This window comes from Bemisia tabaci, chromosome 6 (genome assembly GCF_918797505.1).
Source record: "Bemisia tabaci chromosome 6, PGI_BMITA_v3".
NCBI lineage: Eukaryota > Metazoa > Arthropoda > Insecta > Hemiptera > Aleyrodidae > Bemisia > Bemisia tabaci.
The window spans coordinates 25412794-25436567 of record NC_092798.1 but is presented as its reverse complement, the minus strand read 5'-3'; the positions used below and the strand labels follow the sequence as shown (position 1 = coordinate 25436567).

Sequence of the window (23774 nt, the reverse complement as noted above, 5' to 3'; positions counted from 1 at the left end):
CTTCATTGCGCGATGCAGTTCATTTGAGTCTGTTGATACTTATTATAGTACAGCGAGGTCCGATAAAAACCGAACTTTTCCACCCTAGAGTTCCATTCCTCGCCGAGTCTTCACTATTTTGGAATTCCATCATGATTTTTATGAGGTGATTTCGTCTTCAATTCGCCAACCAAGATCGGTAAGATCGAGTCCAGATCTGGTAGCCAATTTTGTCTTTCGCGTCATTTTTCGAACGTATTACACGCTTATTATTTGGATTTCATTTTGCTAAAAGGAACCACTATCTTTGACTCTCCCATGAAAGCACATAACTGCATAGGGAAACTAATGGCATGTATGTTGTTTCTAAAATGGACCAGAAATAGTGGTTCCTTATTGCAAAATGTAATCCATTTTATCGTCACAACCTCCTAGCCAAAGTATCGCAAACGCCATGCGACATCTCGAAATTTCCACCGCCATTTTAATTTTTTACAGAGAAATTGTTCGTCGAAGCTGTCCGAAAATTTCACTGAATTCCTTTTGTGCTGCCGATGAAGCTCAGTAAAATTTTCGAACAGATTCAACCAACAATATTTATCCGTAAAAAAATAAAATGACGGCGAAAATTTTGACACGTTGCATGGCGCTTGTGATACTCTGGTCGGAAGGTGACGATATTGCCAGTGCAAACATCTTACACGAATCATTTCTTATGCATTTTTATTTCGTTCCCGCAGTGAGGATTCCACATTTTCTCCTGGCTCGCGCTCAGCTCGTATCTTATTTTGAAATCGAATAGTAAGTCGGATGAGAAAGACGAAATCTGTCGGTAAACAAAAAGTGATTCGGGCTCGGCCGCTTCCGCATTCCACACCGTGATGATGACAGTTTTATAATTTGAAATCATTGTTTTCTCTTGAGATCGTGCACTGTGACTAACTCTCAGGGTGTGTACTCTACACGGAAAAAAAAAATTGCTAATTCAACAATTCAATTGTTAAAAACAGTGAGTGCAATGTTTCAACGCAGATTTTACAACAAAAAAATGCTACTTACTTTAACCACCCCCGTGGTTAAATTAGTTTACAATGTGGTTAAAGTAGCATTTTTTTGTTGTAAAATCTGCGTTGAAACATTGCACTCACTGTTTTGAGCAATTGAATTGTCGAATCAGCAATTTTTTTTTTCCGTGTAGTCTCACGATTTCTCTCCGAGTCCGTATTTTTAGTCAGGTGACGAATCCGCAGGGTTCATGCAAGCTTGAAAAGTGCTTGAAAAGTGCTTGATTTTAAAAAAAAAATTCAAGGCCTTGAAAGTGCTTGATTTTTTGGAAAGTGCTTGAAAACGTGCTTGAATTTCTCAGATCCACTTTTCGGAGGTTTTAGTGTAAATAAAAACCTAGAAGTAGAAAATTTAAAGGAGCAGTCCCACATAGCACAGCGTTATGTACATGAGTTTACCGATGAAATGGAGAGCTTATCCAGTATGGTAATAACCAAAGAGTTAAGACAAAGTGTATCAGGTGCTCGCAGTAGATATGCTACCTATTTAGAGGAAGAAAAGAAAATCAAGGCTCTCACAGCTATTAAAAATGAAAAGTCAGAAAAAACAAAATCTCTACAAGAGAGAAAAAGACGCTTATATGAAGATGTAAAGACCTTAGAAAAAGGTGCAGACGACCTGGCAGAACAAGCTGAAAAGAAGCAAGATCTCTCATTAATTGTTAAGTCCAATAGTTTCCGCCAAAGTGCCAAAAGAAAAAAAGAAGAGTTAGCAATCGTTGAAGGAGAAATTTCGAAACTCTCCAAACAGTTGTGAAAAAGAACCATAAGTCTCGGTTTAAAATCTATAACTTTTTAAACTGCTTGTAAAAACATTTTTCTTCATACCTACATTTATTTAATTTCACATTAACATTTTTTTCTTTTTACTTCTGGTTTTTTTACCTTATTTTTTTTCAATGATGTGGGTCCATTATCTTCTTGAAAGTGTTTTTTTTTCTTCTTTCGTCCGGTTTTTTAGTGTTCATAAAGACTCTTTTTTCAAATGATGTGCCGTTCCATACTCCAGACATACTCCTTACGTGTAGCTTCAAATTAAGAAATCCCACTTTTAAAATTCAAATATTTTTACTGTAGTGAAAGACTATCAGAAAACATCTTGCTTCAGCTTTATCAAGAATGAATCTTCAATTTTGAGCTTCTTGTCCAAGTACCCTACTATTCTCATGAATTTAATCCATCGGGTAGCATGCAGATTTTCTATTAACTCTTTCATAAGTTGCACCATCTTCAGCCCATCTTATACCTATCGATATCCATCACTTCTTAATGATTAACGTTGTCTCAATGAATATGAAGGTAAGATATTTATTTATTATTATCATTTATTTTTCTTTTTATTTTTAAACCAACGTTTTGAATAAATTGGAATAAAACATTCAGGTGTAAGTATGGATGGGTAGTTGGTCGAAAACTTATGCGGTGAGCCAGGATTTTACTTTTTTTTTGCTTAGAATTTAGAGGTATTTACTTACTGGGTTGTCAGTATTGGTACTGATACTTGGGGATGGTCTTTCATTTATACATCCGTGTATTTTTTAATTAGAGGAAAATACTCATTTTAGTTGGTTGTTGATATCTGTCTCGCTATTAGGAGTTTTCATGTCAAAGGTCCTGTGGAAAAATTTCTTGAATCTCGCGCAAAACTGCTTCCAAAAGGCTCTTGAAAGTGCTTGAAAAGTGCTTGAAAATTCAGAAAAATGTGCTTGAAAAGTGCTTGAATTTTTAGCATTGAGGCTGCATGAACCCTGATCCAGCAAATTGGCAACATTGTTTTTTCCTCCATTTGACTACGACAATGTATCGATTCTTGGAGAGGCCAAGTTGCTAGACCAACCTTTGGACGACACGCCTTTAATTCGATAACAGACAGGGTCCGACGATTCGTTGCGTAGGTGAGGGGGCAGTGGCTGAGTCGCCCCCCCCCCCCCCTCGCCATTGGATTCCAAAATCAGTTCTCTTCATAAAGGAAAAATAAAAAAAAGGTTGATTTTCGTTGACTCTTTTGAGCAATGGACAAGGTGTCCCACCCCCCTTCTTTCATTATTAATTTTGTTTCCTGAATGTACTGCAGAGGAGAGTCGATAAATAAATGTACGGTAACTACACAACTTAAGAATGATAAATCAATTTTATAAGATAAGATAAGAAACTTACCACTTTCACTATAAAAGTAATTTTTAAAAAATTGGTTTATCGTTTACGTATTCTTTCACTGTTAGTTTTAAAATTTTCATCATGCGAAACTTATCCCTGTTTCATTAACTTGGACCTTTGCAAGTTTCAAATGACTGTCTGTGTTAATTGTTCCTTGATGTGACCTTGAAGTATACCTATATATTTCTTGCACTTTGCTAATGTTGGAGTTGCTTGTTTCAGATTGTGGTCGAATCGGATAAAGTTGCGCAAGAGTACCGAGATCTGGAGATAGACCCTGGTTCTTCCGTCAACGCAGATCTAGCCTTTGATCCACAGCTGATGAATCTCTATGTCATGACAGAAAAGAGAGTAAGTTGTTTTCAATTGAATATGGAGAGAGTATAGTAGAAATTTTTTTACAAGCGGTTGCATCTTCAAACCAAAAAAAGAAAAAATTAAGGAATGCTAAATGGGGACAGGATGAAAAGAATTACAGAGGATTCATTGTTCCCAGCTCTTTTTTTTTTCACTGCCTTTTAATTTTGCATAATAGTCCAGAATTATCCTCTGTGTTACAGTTAAATATTTACTTGTCCATCTGCGCATAGGGAGAACCTCTTTAGGTTGATTGTAACTCATCAGAGGGCGAGAAAAATTATTTCTGAGGGCACCCTCTCTCCCTGAGATTCACTATAAGGTATCCTACTGGGAATGTAAGTCATTTATCCACAATAGTAAAACACCTAACTTTTGGAATTTTGGAATATTGAAGGTATTCGTAATTTAATTACATTTGACTTGAAAAAAAGGAATGCTTTTGAAAAATAACAATACTTACCTAGAACATCAACCTTAGGGTTCTTATTTTTGAAAACAATTTTCGTCTACAGTGCGTTTCTCTCCCTGTTATTGTTTGTTAAGTATGTCTTTTTTTGTTCTCAATCCAACCAAACGCAGTAGTTTCTACCAGTATCTAATTACTCTTTTTTCATTTTTCAATAGATATCAAAAGTGAGGGTACAAGAATGCAGTGTTTACCGCAACTGCCTTGAGTGCCTTGGTGCGAAAGACCCTTATTGCGGATGGTGTTCCTTGGAAAATAAGTAAGCTACCTTCTTTACATATTTTTAAGGACAGTGATCAAACTATGAAAATTTTAGCATGAAGTTATAAATCAGTGGAATCAATACGACATTTCCATCAAAGATTCTATCGTTGAAAAATGACATAGAACATAGACAATGGATTTCCATCAATGTAGAACAGCATCTCATATTTCACTAGCATTATGAGGTTTTTTCATGTTGTATCACTTCATTGCTGATTCACAGAAATTTTATTACTAATATACCTATTTACTAGGCTGAAATAAAGATATCCCTTTAATCAAAAGAGATGGTTGCGTCCTAAAGCCAGTCTAGAAAACTTCCTGGTTCTTTCTTGTCAGAGGTTGCTCAACTCTGAGAGGCAGTATCTACTAATTTCAGACAGGAATTGCTAAACCAGTGTTTTTTTAAAGCCATTGTCATAATAGTAAGTCTCAGTCATAATACTATGTGGTAAATTTAACATCTTTCACCTACTTCCACGGATTTTGATTTTTCAGAAGAAAAATATCTTTATTGAAAACAAGGACATTTTCTATGAGTGGTAGGTACTAATTAATAGACAGGAGAGAATGACTGACTTTCCATCTCAAATATTTGATCTCTTCAGCTGATTTTTGAACTCAATTACATTTCTTTTTTATCCAAGAAAAGTCCAAGTGTGCTACAGTATTTTGTACCTAAGAATAATTTTATCATGCCTCTAATATGTGTAATTAATTTGTGTTATTTAGGTGCAGTCTCAGAAGTGATTGTGCAGACGCTGCCAAAGATGCCTTATATTGGATTTCATACAAAAGTGGTCGATGTACAACTGTCATCTCTGTCACCCCTAAGGAGCTCCAAAGAACTACTGCTCGAACGGTGAGCCAGCCTTTTTTTGTCCTATCTCTCTAACGTATGTTGAGTAACGTCAGTTGAAGTTTTCTTTTTTATTGTGTCTTTCAAAACTATTAAGTGAGCTAACAAGGGGAGTCTACGAAGTGACATCCTGGGATTGGGTTCATTTTGCTTGTACATGAAGAAGAGACAAATCTAAGGTTGACGTATTTTTTTTTAGCCGCCACCTCCCAACCGTTCTCGAGATATCGATTTTTAAAGTTACGATTTTTGCACGTTTCCGCGCGGAGTTCCGGCGAGTCAACTGAGCGCCGGCAAGCTGCACGAAGCGCGTTTCCTATCAGCGCTGCAGACCGGTCATCATTATCAACAGTTCCGTGGCCAAGTGGTAGAGTGTTCGCCTACCGTTTCATCGATCGCGGGTTCGAATCCCGCCTCGTGCCGTAGCTTTTAGGGTACGCCGCAATGCGTTTTTACACTTTTTCTTTATTTTTATCACACACCAAGGGGTCCGCCCCCTGGCCGCTACGCGGCCCAACCCCCGGGGCGAAAAGGCGCGCTTCGCGGCGAGCGAAATCATCGAAATCGACCGTTGACGGTTACTGGGCAAATAATTTTAATTGAATGATAAAATGATGTTTCAAATAAAAATTTCCCACCACACAATATTCTTAATGACTTTTTCCTTACTCTGAATTTGCAACCGTCAACGGTCGATTTCGATGATTTCGCTCGCCGCGAAGCGCGCCTTTTCGCCCCGGGGGTTGGGCCGCGTAGCAGCCAGGGGGCGGACCCCTTGGTGTGTGATAAAAATAAAGAAAAAGTGTAAAAACGCATTGCGGCGTACCCTAAAAGCTACGGCACGAGGCGGGATTCGAACCCGCGATCGATGAAACGGTAGGCGAACACTCTACCACTTGGCCACGGAACTGTTGATAATGATGACCGGTCTGCAGCGCTGATAGGAAACGCGCTTCGTGCAGCTTGCCGGCGCTCAGTTGACTCGCCGGAACTCCGCGCGGAAACGTGCAAAAATCGTAACTTTAAAAATCGATATCTCGAGAACGGTTGGGAGGTGGCGGCTAAAAAAAAATACGTCAACCTTAGATTTGTCTCTTCTTCATGTACAAGCAAAATGAACCCAATCCCAGGATGTCACTTCGTAGACTCCCCTTGTAAGTTCACTGTTTTTTTATAAATTTCTTGATAACAGCAACTGGGAGAAAAGTTCACTCTTAAGTGCAAAAAAGTAGGGGAGCCAAAACGAAGTTTGAGCTGTGTTGCTTTTGAATTTATGTGATTTATGTATGAATACCGGCTCAAAGGATGTTTATGTCAAGATGCTTGAAAATAAATGTTTTTTTACCACTATGTGATGTATCGCTTATCTCATCTTCCCATTATCATAACTATCAGTAACTGACTCAATTCTGTTTTCACTTAGCTTGAGCTGGCCATTGAGAACTTACCAACTCTTTCTGGACAATTTCTGTGTGCTTTCTCAATAATGGACAAGACACTTATCACAAATGCAACCCTCAAACAAGGCGGCATCACGTGTACAACACCTCGCACTGATGTACTTCCTCCAATTCAACAAGGACAACGTAAGATCTCTTTTCAATTTTGTTAATTTTTTTTTCTCTCAAAGGTGTATGATAATAATACATCTTTAACTCATACTGCTGATATTCAAGTTGCTTGTCTTATTATAATCATAACAACATGTAGGTTTTATTATGTTTTCTGTGGGAAGAAAACAATAGAAATCTGAAACTCTCTATTCAAAGTGACTGGAATCCGCCCATGTTAGCGATATGGATCGTTCAAAAAAATATTTTTTGGATGAAAGGGAAGGATGATTGAGTCAGACCCTGAAATTTATTCACCCTTTACTAAACAAAGCTCTGAAAGTGCAGATTGATGAAATGCAGTCTTTGAGTTAAGCAAAAACATAAGGGAAAAAACTACAATTATTGAACATCCTTTCCCTAACCAACCAGATCTGAATCATTATAACCTTCTCAACTTTCCTTTTTGTTTCAACAGATAATTTTACTGCCAAACTTTCGGTACGAATGACATCTGGTCCAGATTTTGTAGCAACTAACTTCACTTTTTTCGATTGTAATACCTACACATCATGCACTCAGTGTGTATCATCTTCATTTCCTTGTGACTGGTGTGTTGACGGCCATCGATGTACACATGACACGGCAGAAAACTGCAGAAACGATATTTTAGTCACTGGAGTTAGCGTAAGTTCTTAAGTATTCATGGTTTACTTCTAGTGAATAAATATTGGCAGGCGGTGTGCTTTCACCAACTGTGTTGACAACATATTTTTTTTTAAATGGTGGGCGTTTGTTTTATAGGTACCCTTGCTAGTTTCAAAAATTAATTCGCTTGTTTCATAAAAGACTTCCTCAGAATCTCAGCAGTGAAAGAAACTTTTGCCTCAGGGAACTCAACATTATGTCACCTAAATTTGTTGCTCACTTTTTTGCTGACTGTTTAGCTACATAACCTCGAGGTGTTTAATAGTATTTGGTTCGCACTATTTTGTGATACTTGGCAGAGTTCAAGCTATTTACTATCAGAAATTATTGGATTTTTTTGGCCTCGCTTTCCCTGCAAAATAGTGTGAATCCAGCATTATTTTATCATCTCATTACATACAGTTCGGGCCACATTTTTAGTGTTGTTTCCTCATTTAGCTACTTATTATGTATTGAGGTAGACAATTTGATCCAAATTTGGGTTATTTTTAAGCAATTTGCCCAACAAATTTCAAAATAACTGGTTTAAATATAATTTTGAGGTTTGAGAAGTGGAGCCTCAAGCGTAGGAATTTGCACCTATTGCCAAGAAACAGGAGGAGAGTCTTTATTTGGTACTGGTTTATGTGTTGCTACTTATATCATTGTAACATGCCAGTTATCATTTGACCTATGGACATCGAAGATGCCTTACCTGAATTTCGGGCAAGTTTCTGTTCATATGTAATTGTCTTATTGATCATAAGGAGCATTCCAATAGGTAACCACAAAGCAAACAGGAAGTACTTAATTCACTTTTTTTGACCCCACTTCAATATTGGAGTTCGTCACATAGTCATAAGTTGATAGAAAAAGCAGAATAGAGTTCTTAAAAGAGTCCAGATTTTTAGCATAATTCAATAAAAACAAGTTTCATCCATCTTTTTTCTCTCTCTTCCTGCCTTTTAAAGATATGAAGCATCCAACTTCTTGATTCCAAAGAGGAGAGATTAGAGGACTTCTCCATATTCTATGTACCTCGTTTTTTCTGTTGCTACATCTAATGATTAATTTAAATATTTACAGCGCCAAGGACCAAGTTTTCGCATTGGCCCAGCATTTTGTCCCATAATCAATGGAACAGAGGTTTCGGAGATTCTTATTCCATCAGGAGCAAACAAAGTTGTTGGAGTGAAAGTTCACATTATTGGAGTAAGTTTCTCCCACTTTGGTGGTTTTATCGTAATCAACTCTCCATTAATTAACTTGTCAGTATTGAAATTAAAACAAAAACGCTTTTCTGACGAAACTCCTCTGGAAGGCTCTATCAGTATCTGAATCTGATATTTTGACATTTATTTCATTATTTAAGCATAAATAAAATCAGAAATATGCTGTCAAAGAGTGTTCCCCATTAATTAAACCTTAACAATAACAGATGAAATGGGAGCAATAGAATAAGCAGTGGCGTGGCGTGCTTTGCGATGTATCGACTGATCTGCCATTTAAACTCATAGAAAAGGATCTATAGACAGGGTGTTCGCAACAAACACCTTAATAATCGATTCTTTACCATTGCTTCATAAAATGGGGGGGGGGGGGGGTAGGTAATATTAATAGTCGATCATTCACACCTCGCCACTGAAGCTTTATTACAAACATGAACACAGTGGATTGATTAGATACGTAACCGAATTATGCATTCTTATGAAAACGGTTGAATTTTTGGGGAATTTTTTAGGAAGATCAGCACGAGGACAATCATTATTCATGTAGTTTAATTTATATTAGAAATCGCAAAAAATATATTAATCGCTAAATATATTTTATAGGAATCTCAAAAGTCATCAAATACTTAAAAAAATTAGATGTAAAAGTTTTTAAAATGTGACACAATATTACCGTTCAAAACATGCAAAATCATCAACAGGCGATAACCGTTCTCATTTCAGGCTTCCTAATATTTTATTTAACAGAGAAAAAATACATTGACATCTAATAAAGTTTCTAATTATATTGTACAACAAATTCTCTGAAGCTTGAGTGTCTTCCTTTTTTTTCTAGCAATTCATCGTGCAGACTCGTTTTGTGTGTCAATTTAACATCGAGGGACGTGTTACAAGTGTGAATGCTAATTTACTGGGTGACACCATCTATTGTGAGCCTATGGAGTTTTCCTACACATCTCGCGCACCATTCATCACTGCAACGTTTGCTATCATTTGGGGTGGCACAAAGCCTTTAGATAACCCAGACAATGTTCGCAGTAAGTTTTTTTTAATATTTTTCAAGTTTTCCATAGATTACTAAAATTTCATAACAAAATAAATGAAAAAAGATAATAGTCTGAACTCCTAAAATTGTTTTGAATATTTCATTATGAATGGCGCATCATTCTCAATATATTTTTTTAAGAACAAAAAAACTATCTAATGAAACTATGTGTTGTTCACTCATCATGTAATGATTACCATATTATAATTTATTGTGTAATCATTTCATGTTGTGCCCATGAAGGCCTTGAGAGCGGATGGTTTAGCGAAACCTCGGCTGTGAGCAGTCTCATGGACGGGAGATAGGGTTATTTCTTTTAGGGCTAGCCAGCCTAGCCATGAGGGTTTGGTCCAAAAATCCACTAGTGAAAAAACTTTTGGATGAAGAATTGGCTGCTGTCTCCTTGTGACAAAACCCTCCAATGTAGACAGGTACATGCCGGATTACCAGACACATGACCAGGCCAGTAGGGTGGGAAACCCTTTTATCTTTGTGTTTCCCCTTGTTTCAATCAGGAAAAGGGCCTTTAGTTTGATCAAAGAGAATCTCTCGGCTGAGGTTTTGGTGCATTTCCTCTTTGATGAGGTTTTTCATAGGCAAGGTTTTGGACTAAACCCTCATTTGTGAATTGCCTCGTTGTTAAGGTTTGCCCCCGAAACTCGAGGCCAAAGCTTTATAAGCATTAAGGGTGGTATTTGGCCCATTCTGTGCCTCTGGAGCCCTGCCCCCAAAAAAAAGTCTGAGAATGAATTAGTCTAGAATTGATTATGGCGTAAATCAGTTCCTAAATGCAGACAGAGATTCATATTTTGATGTAATTTTTTTTCAGTAATAATTTACCGGTGCCATGACATGGTGGACAATTGTGGTATGTGCCTTGCTCTCGAGGAAAAATACGACTGCGGCTGGTGTCAAAGCTCAAACCGATGTGAAGTTAGCGATCAGTGTGACCGCGTCAACTTAGGTGCCGCAGTGTGGCTAAACAGAACTCAAACTTGCCCTAACCCGGAAATCACATCTTTTGAGCCGATGTCAGGACCATGGGAAGGTGGAACCATTATTACTATCAATGGAATTAACCTTGGGAAAACCATCGATGACATTTATACAGGTATTGCCAATTGCCTCAAACTTTCATCCTGACTTATGTTTACCCCCTTCTTTCTGCAACTGTTAAGATTAGCTAAGGTTGGAATAATGTCATGCAGTGCATTTTTTGCTCTTTATTGATGTTTGGAAAATTTTAATTGATCATCAAAAAAGTTAATCAATAATAAATTAAAAATTAGGTCTCCAATTTAAGGAATGTTCAGTCTTAGTCCCGTATGATAAGTTCAGACGTCTTGAATTTGTCAGATTTTATCTGGATCAGCTTTATTAGGCCAACCATGATTGAATTAGAGCAGAAAATGGTGCACCAATAATACTTGAATGATAGTGTCAGGGGCAAGCACTTGATTCTTGTCTCAATTTATGGATGCAACATGTGCTGGATCCGTTCAGTGAAAGTTTTACTCACTCAAAATATCATGACTAATTTCATCGATTTTTGTAGATCATCTCAGAGACCTACCTATTTTTCTGTTTAAATTCAAACTGGAATCCTTGAAACCACAGCGTATTTGTAGAACATGATCTGAATTTTGATGTGGATTATCTGGTTAGGTTTTTATTCCTTAGAGATTCTGTGCGCCTCAAGATTTGAGAAGTGTGATTTTGAATACTAATCAAATTCAGAGTCCTGTTCGCTATTCCGGTGCATCCTTCCCAACCCTTTATCCTGACGAAGGTTCTGAATTCTAAATGCTAATTATTATACCGATTACTATGATAATAATTACAGGTGTATCAGTGGCGGGAATCATCTGCCAGCCAGACAAGTCTCGATATGAAAGGACGGAGCAAATAGTGTGTAAAATCGATGGACCTGGTAAACCTGACGAGCGTTCGGGTCCTGTTATTGTGAAAGTAGCAGATTTCAGAGGCGAATCTAAACAGAATTATAGATTTGTGGACCCAAAACCTGAGAGTATAGAGCCAAAGCACGGACCAAAATCTGGAGGTACACTCTTGACAATCCGCGGAAAATACATGAATGCAGGCAGCGTTATCAGAGCCTTTATCGATGATTTGCCTTGCATAATTCAGTCGTAAGTTGTTTTCAAATTCATCTTTCAATTGTTTAGGTCTAATTAATACTTTTGAATAAATATAAATGTGAAACACTTTTAACTTATGTACGTCAGACAAGAATCAATATTAGAATTATTTTGGTAGCTCTCCACAAAATCAGAATTTTGTAGAAAGAATGAATAAAGGAGCCCAACATTTGTTGAGAGAGCAAACTACTGTTGTCCGCTGAAACAGTTTCAAATGTATCATTTCTCCACAGAAATACATGATTGTTTTATAAACGCATCAACTCAGAAATCATGAATGTTCATCACTAATCTATTTCAATGATAGAAATTATTTGGATATTTCATTTTACCAAGTTCTATAAAATTAATATAATCATTTGGACCACATTTTGCAATTAGGAACTACGATTTCTGGTTCATTTTAGGACCAAAATATATGCCAGTAGTTTCCCTATGCAGATAGTTGTTTTATGGCTGAGCTGGAAATAGTTCTTCATTAAAAAATGAAGTCCATCGGTTCACATCCGATCCAATGTCGTATTCGGTTCGGAATTGTTCACATCTGAATTTCTAGGTTTGATTCCCCAGCAGAGGAATTTTAGTTGGGTATAGCAAAACTTTGGAAACAGCAATTTGAACTTGTTTAGCCTTTTTTATGTTTATCTCTTTTTTTTAGTACTTGTAACTAATGAAGAAAACCTCTGTAGATTATTTTCCCCCTCATATTTTGCTAGAGCTAAATTAGTCCCTAAGTATCTGTACTCTTTTTCATTTCAACAGTGTAATTCCTGAATAATTAATGATCATGTTTTTTTATGCTTTGTCAGGACGGAACCGCATCAAGCTAAGTGTGTAACAAGTGCCTCTAGCAGAACACGTCATGGAAAACTGAAGGTTACTTTTGACAAAGCAGATCGTCCTTTGGAAGGAGTTATGTTTGAATACGTTGAGGACCCAACCATTGAATCGGCAGAATCTGGCGTTTCGGGACAAGTAAGTTGATTTTACTCAAACGTCTCTTAGTCAGTATACAATGATAGTATTCAGTACGACATATTCTCACTTCATTTCTTCCCAGAACAGTATTGTTACCTCCCAGTGTTGGCTACGTAAGACATCTTTCTAAAAGTCACTTTGTAAAGTACCAGTCACTTTTAAGTGACTGATATCCTTTGACATTTCTCTAATATTTCAATGTTCATTATTTAATTTGTACCGTCTTGAATTCTAATTTTTAAATTTTTGCTTTTCAGGTAAAAATTCCAAAAGGCATTCCTGCAGGTGGAATCAAGATTTCTGTGACAGGGAAAAACCTTGCCTTCATTCAACGTCCCCAGATCTATGTTTACTATAACAGAAAACAATACTTTGGGGTAAGATCAACAATAACAAGATTGCATGTTATCTCTTCTTATACATGTATTGCGTTTTAGTAGGTATGCTGTTAGTATGTGGGTGCGAAAAGAATTTTCATAAACTGGAAGTGATTTATTCGTTACATTTATGAATTAATCAGCAGCATAGAACAAATTGAATCTTTCTATGAACAAATGGTTTCATTTTTGTTTCGCGTTTATTTTTTTCCTGGTCATTATTTTCCTGCTTTTGTGGTTGCTGTCAATGAGGAGACCTAGTTAGTGAGCACAAGGAAAGCAGAGAAGCAATGATCAGAAGTAATTATGGAAAATACATTATCGCTAATCTGATTCCCACAATCAATTTTTTTGTCTTCAAATCCTCCATATGTCACCTTACAGCTTCATGTTCAATCTTAAAGGTAATCTCTGCACAGCAGTACTGAAAAGTAACTCACTCTTATAAAAATGGATTTGTATCATATATTTAAAGAGATATTTTTGTTCTAATCATATTTTTTTAACTTTTTGTCTAGGAATGTGAAGTCATGAGTAACTCAAACATTGCCTGCTTGTCTCCTCGTGTGGATGTAGATCAAGAACTTGACGCAGATCATCCGCTGGCACTTACTTACGGCTTCATCATGGACAATGTCACCAGTGTGCGCAACCTATCCAGCCAATCAAACTTCAATGATTTCCTCATGTATCCAAATCCTATTTACGAACCATTCGATGAGGAAGTCAAATATTACAAAAGTGACTATCTGACTATAAATGTGAGTGTCAGATTTTAGTTTTATTTCTATTAGTATAAAAATAGCCACTCCTGATGTGCATACTAAACAATGCCAACGAACACATGGCAGAAAATATGCTCACACCCTGACGTTAAAAAATAGTATTAGAATTCTCGGTGATGGTCCAGCTATGTTAGCGCTACATTTCTGATTTGTTCGTAATTAGATATCGAATACTTATTTCTATGGTAGACCTAAAAGCATCATTATTGTCCAGTAGCAATATGCCCAATTTGAAATTTTTGATTCTAATAAAGTATCGTGGAACCACGCCAACTCGATGCCCGTAATGTGCCGAAGTTGTTAGAATTGCTTAGTCCTGTCCATCACCCTACAACGCAATGCTGCAGGAATCGAGATTGCCTGGTTTTGTCAACCTTGGAACCAGCTTAACTCTAAAATTTTTACATCCCCACTTTAAAAAGAAGAAATTAATTAGACTCATTAAAATTCCATTTTCTCCGAACTTTTTTCTTCAATCGTCATCTTGATTATCCAGGAGAGTTCGTCAATACTGTTAAAGTGTGGTCGGAATCTATTGGAAGCTCAAAGTCATAGTTAATAGCTTTTTCAAGAGAACAGGTTTTGACGTTTTCTCTTTTCAACAGGGGCAACATTTAGACCGTGCTTGTCAAGAGTCGGATGTTGTTGTGAAAATTGGAAGCAGTGCTTGCAATGTAACATCTCTATCTCGTCAGCAGTTAACGTGCCGTCCTCCACTCTCTCAGCCACCTGGAATAGATGCGGAACAGGGCCAGCCAAATGCTCAGGAGTTGCCTGAAGTTGTTGTAAGTACTCAATCTTTCAACTCTGCAAGAGTCAGCCAAGTGAATTATTTTTAAATTGAAATTATGTAGTTGCTGAAAGTAAAGACTCAAAGTCTAGATGATTTCCTCGTTCAAATTCCATAATTTTGAAAAATTCATCCCAGCTCTTATAGGCCTAGTGAGAAATCGGTTGTATCATATGTTTTAGTTTTCCCAAGACTCCATGTACTCATAATTACATCAAGATCAAAGGTGACACTAAGAGCTTCCTTGCTGTCAGTCCAAATTGTATGTTTCTTTGTTTCCTGCCACCATGCCTTTTTACTTATTTTAACTGAATTTTTTTGCCTTCCTTTTCAGGTTATAGTCGGTGGAAGTCTGCGATATCACATTGGGAAGCTCAACTATGCATCACCAACAGCTATCAACAGCCCTTTGACCAAACCAGCGCTCTTTGGTGGAGTTGCTGTCATTGTTGTTTTGCTGATAATATTTGTGGCATTCCTCATCGCATATCGTCGTAAGTCTACAGAAAGCAACAGGGTACTGAAAAATATGCAGGAACAGATGGACATTCTTGAGCTTAGAGTCGCAGCTGAATGCAAAGAAGGTTAGAATTTTCTCATTATTTTCATCCTTCTACATGTACCCCATTATCTTTCATACCAGAAAATATGGCTAACATCTTTGCAGAGTTAAAGAACAGTTAAAGAGTCAGAGTCAATTAATCTATAAGTCTGCCATAGAGCTCATTAACTTGCTATATACCTCCACCAGTTCAGTAAACTATGACAGGTTTGCTCTTACTGCTTTTGTACGAAAGTTCACTGATCTCTATGAATATCATTCTGTCAGAATGAAGAAAAAATTATCCTCTATATTTTTTAGTTAGTCATACTATTCTAGACCAAATTTTAGAAATGGTAGACTCAGTTCAATCTGTGGAGTTTTCTTGGATGCATTTATGAGTTAAGGAATCACCATTCTTCTCGTACGCATCTGTTCCAAATGTTGGAGCTACAACTGCAGTTATCTTCCTTTGACTTTTTTCTGACTATTTTTGTTTGTTTTTGTTTCAGCATTTGCGGAATTGCAAACAGAAATGACAGATGTGACAGGAGACCTGACATCAGGCGGCATTCCATTCTTAGATTATCGAACATATGCTATGAAGATCCTGTTCCCGAACAACGAAGATCATGGTGTCTTACAATGGGAGAGGCCGGAACTCTTGCGTCGGGAGAGAGGAATAAGACTGTTTGGCCAGCTCATAATGAACAAGACATTTTTACTCCTCTTCATTAGAACTCTGGAAAGCAATAGATATTTTTCAATGAGAGACAGGTAAAGCAAAATGAATCCTGATAATAATTGCTATTTACACCTCTACTTATCATTAACAAAATCTTCGACAGTATTGCTGGGTTTTGCAAAATTTTTCCCGATTGAACAAGCCCCACGTTTCAACTCAGCCAACACTCAAATCATTGGCTCTAATGTTACGCTTTATCGCAAGACTGCCTCAATTGTTATGCCAAACAAAATACAACTACTGTTTTCCGAAGGGTTTGTCACTCTGTTACTACAATTTTATATTATTTCACCCAAGAGTCTTACCTTACTTAATGTTGTTGTTGTTTTGTTCCATTTTGCAATTTATATGATTATAAGGAAACAAAACTAAAGGTTTGTAATGGTAGATTTTAATCTTTTCTACCAGTGTGAATAGTGAGTGCTAACCTTTTCTGTGTAGAAAATTATTGGAGAAGTTTTGTGTTTTTGAAGGTGATTTTTGCACATTTGAAAATCAATCTCTGATTCTGGGTGTCCAGAAGTGTCCAGTCTATGAGGCTTAGATTAAAATCGCCGTCAACTGAAACTAAAGAGACGGCTAACAAAAATGGAAAATTTTGGCAAAGTTCTCAAAAGTGATAAATTCTTTTAACCATTATGTTTACTCTTTCAAATGTCTCCTCATCATAATTTTTTTTTACATTTTTTTTTTAAGATTCCACTTTAATTTCATTCATCGTGTAATGCAGATTTTTCTTAACCATACCTCCACTGAAATTTATTCAAAAGAAAAGCTTTACAGTACTTTTTTTCACTGTTGATATTTAGTCATTCATTTTATAGATGGTTTTTTTTGTTGTTCTGTTGCAGAGTGAATGTTGCCTCTTTAATCATGGTGTCACTGCAGAGTAAAATGGAATATTGCACTGATATCTTGAAAACTTTATTAGCAGAACTCATTGAAAAATGCATGGAAGGGAAAAGCCATCCTAAATTACTTTTAAGAAGGTAAACTATTTTTCAGTCATTATTTTTATCTCAATGCAATCAGACGAATTTCTAACAAACTTGCTCATTATGACAAATTTATGTTTAAGTCAGGCCAATTTCATACAGCTCTTGTTTTAAAAAAGAGCCAACTTTTGACAAAATTGTTCTATCCATTAAACTATTTTGTTCCTCTGATTCCACAAATTTAACGCCATCAGAAGATGCAACACCTTGAATCCTTGCTTGCCTCTGGTAGCACTGATTCCCATTTATCACTAACAGTCAGAGGCAATTGTGAACGTATGTCATCTCTGTAGCCCAGCTGAATGCATCAACTGACCTGAGTGTCATGCGCCTTTTCCTAATTTTAATTCTATAAATTCGATTCGCAAAATACATGTTTTGACAACATTTTCCCTTTCTCGTTTTCAGGACTGAAAGTGTGGCTGAGAAAATGCTCTCGTCTTGGTTTACATTCCTACTTTACAAATTTTTAAGAGAGTGTGCTGGAGAGCCACTCTACATGTTATTTAGAGCCATGAAACAGCAAGTTGACAAAGGTCCTGTTGATTCAATCACATCCGAAGCTAGGTATTCACTTAGTGAGGAAAAACTAATACGACAGTCAATTGACTTTAAGCCAATGGTAAGTCTCCCATTCAGTTTTTATTATCAAAATTGTAAATACATCTTTCAAGTGTTTCATGTGAAAGAGTCTCCCCCCTTTTTTTCCTACTCTCCTATCAAGATAAGAGACCATTCAATCATTTTATGGAGACTTTCATGTATTAGTGATAAGAATCCAAACCTTGCTCAAATAGTTTTTTTCTAAAATAAATGTAAAAAAACGAAAATCCTGGACATTACACTCTTTCTCCTGAAAGTATCTTGCAACCGTAATTTTCTAGTACACAAGTATTTGTTTCTTTCATGACATTACCAAATAGAAGCATCTTTTGACAAGTTTTCATGGCTTGCTCTAAAGTCTTACGGTAGGATTTTGACTTATTTTAAGGTCTCTAACGGTAAGCAATGGAGTTAGTTAAGAAAGTCTAATAACCTGTGTTTGAAAGCTCTAAAGAATTTAATACTCAACTTTTCTCTAATCATGTTTATATGCATAATGAAATCCTGCCTATAAGTTTTTCTTCTTTTTCAGAATCTCTTATTTATATTTTACTGAAAAATAAGTTCTAACTTTAACAAAATTATGCTGATGGCATGTTATGCTTGCATCCAACTTGTCTGTGCAATAATATCAATACAGAATAACTTATTGTGTGTTGCAGACTGTATATGTGTCAATTTCACAGCAAACAATCTTCGTTACTGGCCTGGATCCAAACACGGAGAATGTTGGTGTGAAAGTATTAGACTGTGATACCATCTCCCAAGTGAAGGAGAAGGCATTAGACACGATATACCGCGCGACACCATATTCGCAGCGGCCGCACAAGGACGACCTTGATGTTGAGTGGCGAACAGGCACTTCTGGGCGCTTAATCCTCTATGACGAGGACTCGACTACAAAGATCGAGGGCGACTGGAAGCGTCGAAATACGCTCAATCACTACCGAGTCCCTGATGGTGGCTCGCTCAATCTAGTCTCAAAACAGTCATCAATATATAATTTGTCGATTCTATCAGAAAAGAACGACAAGCAACACCACAAGTATGAAACTCTAAACCTATCAAAATTCAATTCGGCCAGTCCGCCGCTCAGTCGGGCGACGTCGCCTCTCAATCATGATCACGATGGAGGTCTTAAGGTAATAATATTTTCGTACCTCTCAAAATTCTTAGTTCTATTATGATAAAACCTGTGATTAGCATTTTCATTGTCACAGTGCTCTGGCTATTATTTCTTTCCTTCCAAGAAAGTACAAACCCCTGAATTTCTAATTCTGTATGCTAATCAATCGAGAAGAGGAATATAATAGCGGACATCTTTAATTAATTTTCGCTCCTGCCCTCTTTATGTTTTAAATTCTATAGAGTCCTTAAGTTGTCTAAATATCATTAGGTATGATGTCTTGTTGACAGGGAGATTTCAGTCTTGTTTACAATAGTCATTTCAACTGGTCTTTTGGCCCAAGAAAAACAAGGCAAAGAAGGTTAAATTGATGAGAAGGACAGCACTCAGGTTGTAAAAGCTGAAAGATAGGCAAATATACTGTACTAATGGTGAACTTTGGGCCAAGAGCTAAGAGCATAGACGTAATATCATGTTTGGCATGGGCTAAAACCATTTTTATCACAAAAACTGATACATGCGATGGGTACACTTTAAAACTGAAAATATTTACGTTTTGATCAGCAATAAAAATCAGGCTAAATGAGCTTAATATGTTGAAAAGAAGTAAATTAATAAATTGAAGGGATGAGTACTGCCTAAGATCATTTTTTCTAACTTTTTCTTTTATTTTTTCAGGTCTGGCATTTAGTGAAACATCACGATAGTGATGCTCAGAAAGAAGGAGAAAGAGGAAATAAGATGGTTTCTGAAATCTACCTCACTAGGTTACTTGCTACCAAGGTAAAGAACGGCTTTCATTTTTTTTCCACATTAAAGATTTAGCAAGCAAATCAGTGGATCTCCAACCTATTCTGTGAAAGATTTTATATGCGTCGAAAATTTTAAACATTAAAAGACACATTGCTGCACAAGTTTCTCTTCATAGGAGCTATTCTCTGCTCCAGTCATCATAGATTCTGAGATTTGAAGTAAACAGTGCAACAGAAAAACAATTTCTGTTTTTACAGTGCAGAAGACAAATAAAAATTTCATGAGAATCGTACATTAAAATAAAAATTGCAGGACAGGATGGAATAAAAATAAAAATAGGTGAAATAACAACATTCCCCATAAATTTTCCATTGACCGATAGTGGATATGCCTTTTAATTTTTTTTGTAGCCTCACCGCAAACTCAAGTTCAATATGTTTTGTTGTCCTGTTTCAGTTTTACCTCTCCTCAAAAAATTTAAAAAATATCATTGAGCCAATTAGGTTTTGATCACTTAACCTTATGGTGTATTGAATGACGTAAGCGTCAAATCAGTCTGTTTTCAACCCTCTTCCCTATTGAGCTTTATTTCTAGAAGTTTTAAAATACCAACTCAACTATGATTCTCTAATGTAAAATTACATCAAAGGAAGTACTATTTATTCCAATATTGAAGAAATATTCACCCATCTCCAAGGAAAAGGTCAAATGCAAAATAAGAATAGAAGCAAAGAAAATATTGAAATTAATTGATGAAGAAGAAACATGATAGTAAATAGAGAAATTGGAACTTCACATAATAGTAAACAGATTCATAGGGAAAAAGTGAAACTATAGAGGTGCTCAGTCTCACGTTCTGAGCAAGGCTGAACAGATGTGCAATACATCGCATCGATTAAATAAAATATCTTAGCAGCTTTTGGATCTCTTAGCCTTAAAAGACTATAGCTTCTTCTCATGAGCCTACAGAATCATTCTCAAACCAAAAAAATTCAATAGTTAAAGAAATGAAAGCAGGATTCTTCTCAGGAAAAAACGTTGCATTCAATTCAGAGCTTGATGACTGTATCGAGTCCAGCATTTTTTCTCAAAAAGAATATTGTTTTCATTACTCTATTTAACTTGAACAACAATTAATTCTAAGAAAATTTAGCAGTAATGAAAATATGTATCCACAAACATCTAACTTGCTGGTTTCTTCTGTTTCAGGGTACCCTACAAAAATTTGTAGATGATCTATTTGAGACTATTTTCAGCACTGCCCATCGAGGGAGTGCTCTACCTTTAGCTATTAAGTATATTTTTGACTTTTTAGATGATCAAGCTATACAGCATAGTATCACCGATCCAGAAGTTGTACATACGTGGAAAAGTAACAGGTAACTTTCATCACATATTTTAATTACTCACTCATTGTGTCCTGGTTTCAGATGCTTCACCATGCAATTTAGACGATTCATTTCTTCCAGACCGTGCCTAGCTTTATTAGTGCGTTTTTAATACCAAACCAACTGTGAAAAAATGTCAGCATCCTTGCACAGGGCAATTTAAGGTCGTGTTATCACATTTCCGCAGATCTAACTTAACCTTGAACAAGATAACAAAATGTTAAGGATGCAGCGTGTTGCTAATAGGTTGTCGTCTTTGCTGCCATTTTCTTGTTCATGATGTGTAAATTCGCATTTAGATTGTGGTAATAGATGATTCAGTTCAAACATGTTTTTAAGGACCCCCTAAGAGGAAGTGTTATTTCTCTATGGAGAAAACTTTTTGTGCGATTTTATAAAAGGCATCGTTTTCCTTGGCCCGATAACTGTGGGAATCAACCACTTGCACGTCAAACCCTCCAAAGCTCAACTGGCCCATTGTTTGATTTTTGGAAGTTGATAGATGAACTGTTGCATGAAATTCTGCTGAGGCCAAGAGTTAATAAACATTTTCTCAACTTGTCTTCTTTTTTCTTTTTCAGTTTACCATTGCGTTTCTGGGTGAATTTAATTAAGAATCCAAATTTTGTATTTGATATCCATAAATCAAATATAGTAGATTCATGTTTATCAGTCGTAGCTCAGACATTCATGGATTCCTGTTCAACATCAGATCATAGGCTTGGTAAGTTAGAATTGATTTTACTGTATTATTTTATGAATTAGTGTTTATCTTGACTGAAAAGTATATAGTTACTGTGATACTAGACCCGGATGGTCGTTTTTTGATCCTGGCTGAAACCAGACATGGTTTTTTCGATGAATTATTGGGGCAGATTCTTATAATTCTGGAGCCACATAAGGTCTTCTTGATTGTGGAAAATCTCATAATTTTGAATTCAATTTGTAAATATCCAAGGGTTGTCCTTCATTCAGCATCTTTATTGATTAACATTTCGACGTGATAAGGTACAAATTCAAGCATTTTGATTTATCTTTCCTCTTCAAAATTTATTTTAGACAACAATTTGCGAAATGCTAAATTACTGAAAATAACTTCTAATCAAGGCACCTAAGTTTTTATCCTGCACTGGTTATGAATAATTTGAATTCTCACTCAAAAAGATAATCAGAATCTATGTACATGAATCACATCACGCACCACAATGGTTTTAACACGCCATTTAATCTTAGTACACGCTACACGTCAAATTAGGTCAAGCCTTTTCATTGAGAATTATTCATTGCCCGTCCTGTGTTGCTCCAAGTGTGAATGAGCAACAGCTGAGCCAAAGCGCCAAGATGGAGAATGTTTTATCTCTATACCGCAGTGACTGCCACAGTAAATGTTACGGGAAGACATGCATATAGCCAATTTTGCATTTGATAGGACCAAAATTTTCAGTATTAATGGAGAATGTCTGTCCCAAAAGTGGATCAGGCAGATCTCTATCACAGATGTATAATTTTGCCTCTAGGGTTTTCCCACTGAAGTTAATTTATCATGCGTAGTCGTATCAATTTATGCTGAATACCCATGAACTGTTTGCAACAAACAGTTCATGTATAACGCTGTCCATTGATTTAATTATTATGTATGTACTTTCATTTTGGTTTTTTATGTTTTAACAGGCAAAGATTCACCTAGTTCCAAATTGTTATATGCTAAAGATATACCTGTGTATAAAGATTGGGTAGAGAGGTATTATCATGATATCAAAATGATGCAGCCTATTTCAGACCAAGATATGAATGCAATGTTGGCTGAAGAATCTAGAGTAAGTGAATTTTTCCGACTATTTCTTTGGATAATAATGTGTTCAGAATTTTGGTAATTGGACATATTCATGCTAAAAGGAAGCAGAGATAGGTGGGAAAGAATGAGAGTGCTTGTTAGTTGAGGGCCGTAAGAATGAATGGTAATTATAAAGCGCTAGTGATGTCAGCATTGACCCACACAGGGGTGGAATCCCTCTTTAACTCATGAGCCCTGTCCACAATGCTCTTGTCACATGCCCACAGCTCACGAGTTGCATATTTTGGCACTTTGTTCCTTTTGATTTAATGTCGAATCCCACTTTTCCATTTGTCTAAATGGAATCCTCGCCCACTTTCAAATTGTTTCTTATGCAGCTTTTATCAGCACACCCCATGCATCCCAGCTTTCCCACTTGTCTCCAGCTCCTTTTAGCATAAATACGTCCAATATTTTTATGCCCTTCCTACTCCGTGAAGAAAATTGAAACTTTCTCTTAAAAGTAAAGGATTTTAGGATGTTTCAGGATACCAAATTTTGAACTCATGAGTAATTTAATGTCTTTCATTCAAAATATTGCCCTGTTCAAAGTGATATGAGAATCAAAAAACAATCATCAAAGAAAAATTCCCACCTTCGTATGATCAATTCTATTCTTACTTCATTTGCCATAATTTTGTATCAAGCATACAGGAAACTGATTTAATTTGGAAGATAGACAACAGTTGTTTCAACAAATAATATAACAAAGTTTTTACTGCAAGTTTTACCAATGGCAAAGGTAGGAGTCTACGTATTTTCATCGCATTGTTTCTAAATTGCCAATTCACTCTATTTTTCCCAAGAGAAACGAGTGAACAGTATTCTTGAAATTTATGCAGTAAATTCTGCTAACAGAGCTGAAAATTCAAGGCAGTTTTCAAGAAATTATATTTTTCCATAGAAAAATAAAGTTTGACAGGAAGTCTGCAATGTTGCAAACGGAGGTATGTGTTTAGCACTTTGGCAATTGACATGATTCACTGTTGTGATGAAGCACACATAATTCAATGAAAGGCTGTAGGGTTGAGAGTGTCTAA

The 23774-nt window shown here is 36.3% G+C and overlaps 1 protein-coding gene across 1 annotated transcript in view; it reads left to right on the top strand.

Annotated features, from left to right (window-relative positions):
• Positions 1–23774, top strand: part of PlexA (plexin A) — a 167971-nt gene that overhangs the window by 133418 nt on the left and 10779 nt on the right. The window contains exons 4-25 of the mRNA XM_019059228.2: positions 3423–3551; positions 4185–4285; positions 5023–5152; positions 6573–6735; positions 7178–7386; positions 8473–8598; positions 9451–9652; positions 10490–10771; positions 11504–11810; positions 12629–12794; positions 13055–13174; positions 13693–13935; positions 14565–14744; positions 15084–15333; positions 15803–16067; positions 16887–17024; positions 17439–17652; positions 18296–18775; positions 19438–19542; positions 20722–20891; positions 21482–21624; positions 22572–22717. Coding sequence (XP_018914773.1) covers positions 3423–3551; positions 4185–4285; positions 5023–5152; positions 6573–6735; positions 7178–7386; positions 8473–8598; positions 9451–9652; positions 10490–10771; positions 11504–11810; positions 12629–12794; positions 13055–13174; positions 13693–13935; positions 14565–14744; positions 15084–15333; positions 15803–16067; positions 16887–17024; positions 17439–17652; positions 18296–18775; positions 19438–19542; positions 20722–20891; positions 21482–21624; positions 22572–22717 — 4269 coding nt within the window. The remainder of the gene's footprint in view (positions 1–3422; positions 3552–4184; positions 4286–5022; positions 5153–6572; positions 6736–7177; positions 7387–8472; positions 8599–9450; positions 9653–10489; positions 10772–11503; positions 11811–12628; positions 12795–13054; positions 13175–13692; positions 13936–14564; positions 14745–15083; positions 15334–15802; positions 16068–16886; positions 17025–17438; positions 17653–18295; positions 18776–19437; positions 19543–20721; positions 20892–21481; positions 21625–22571; positions 22718–23774) is intronic.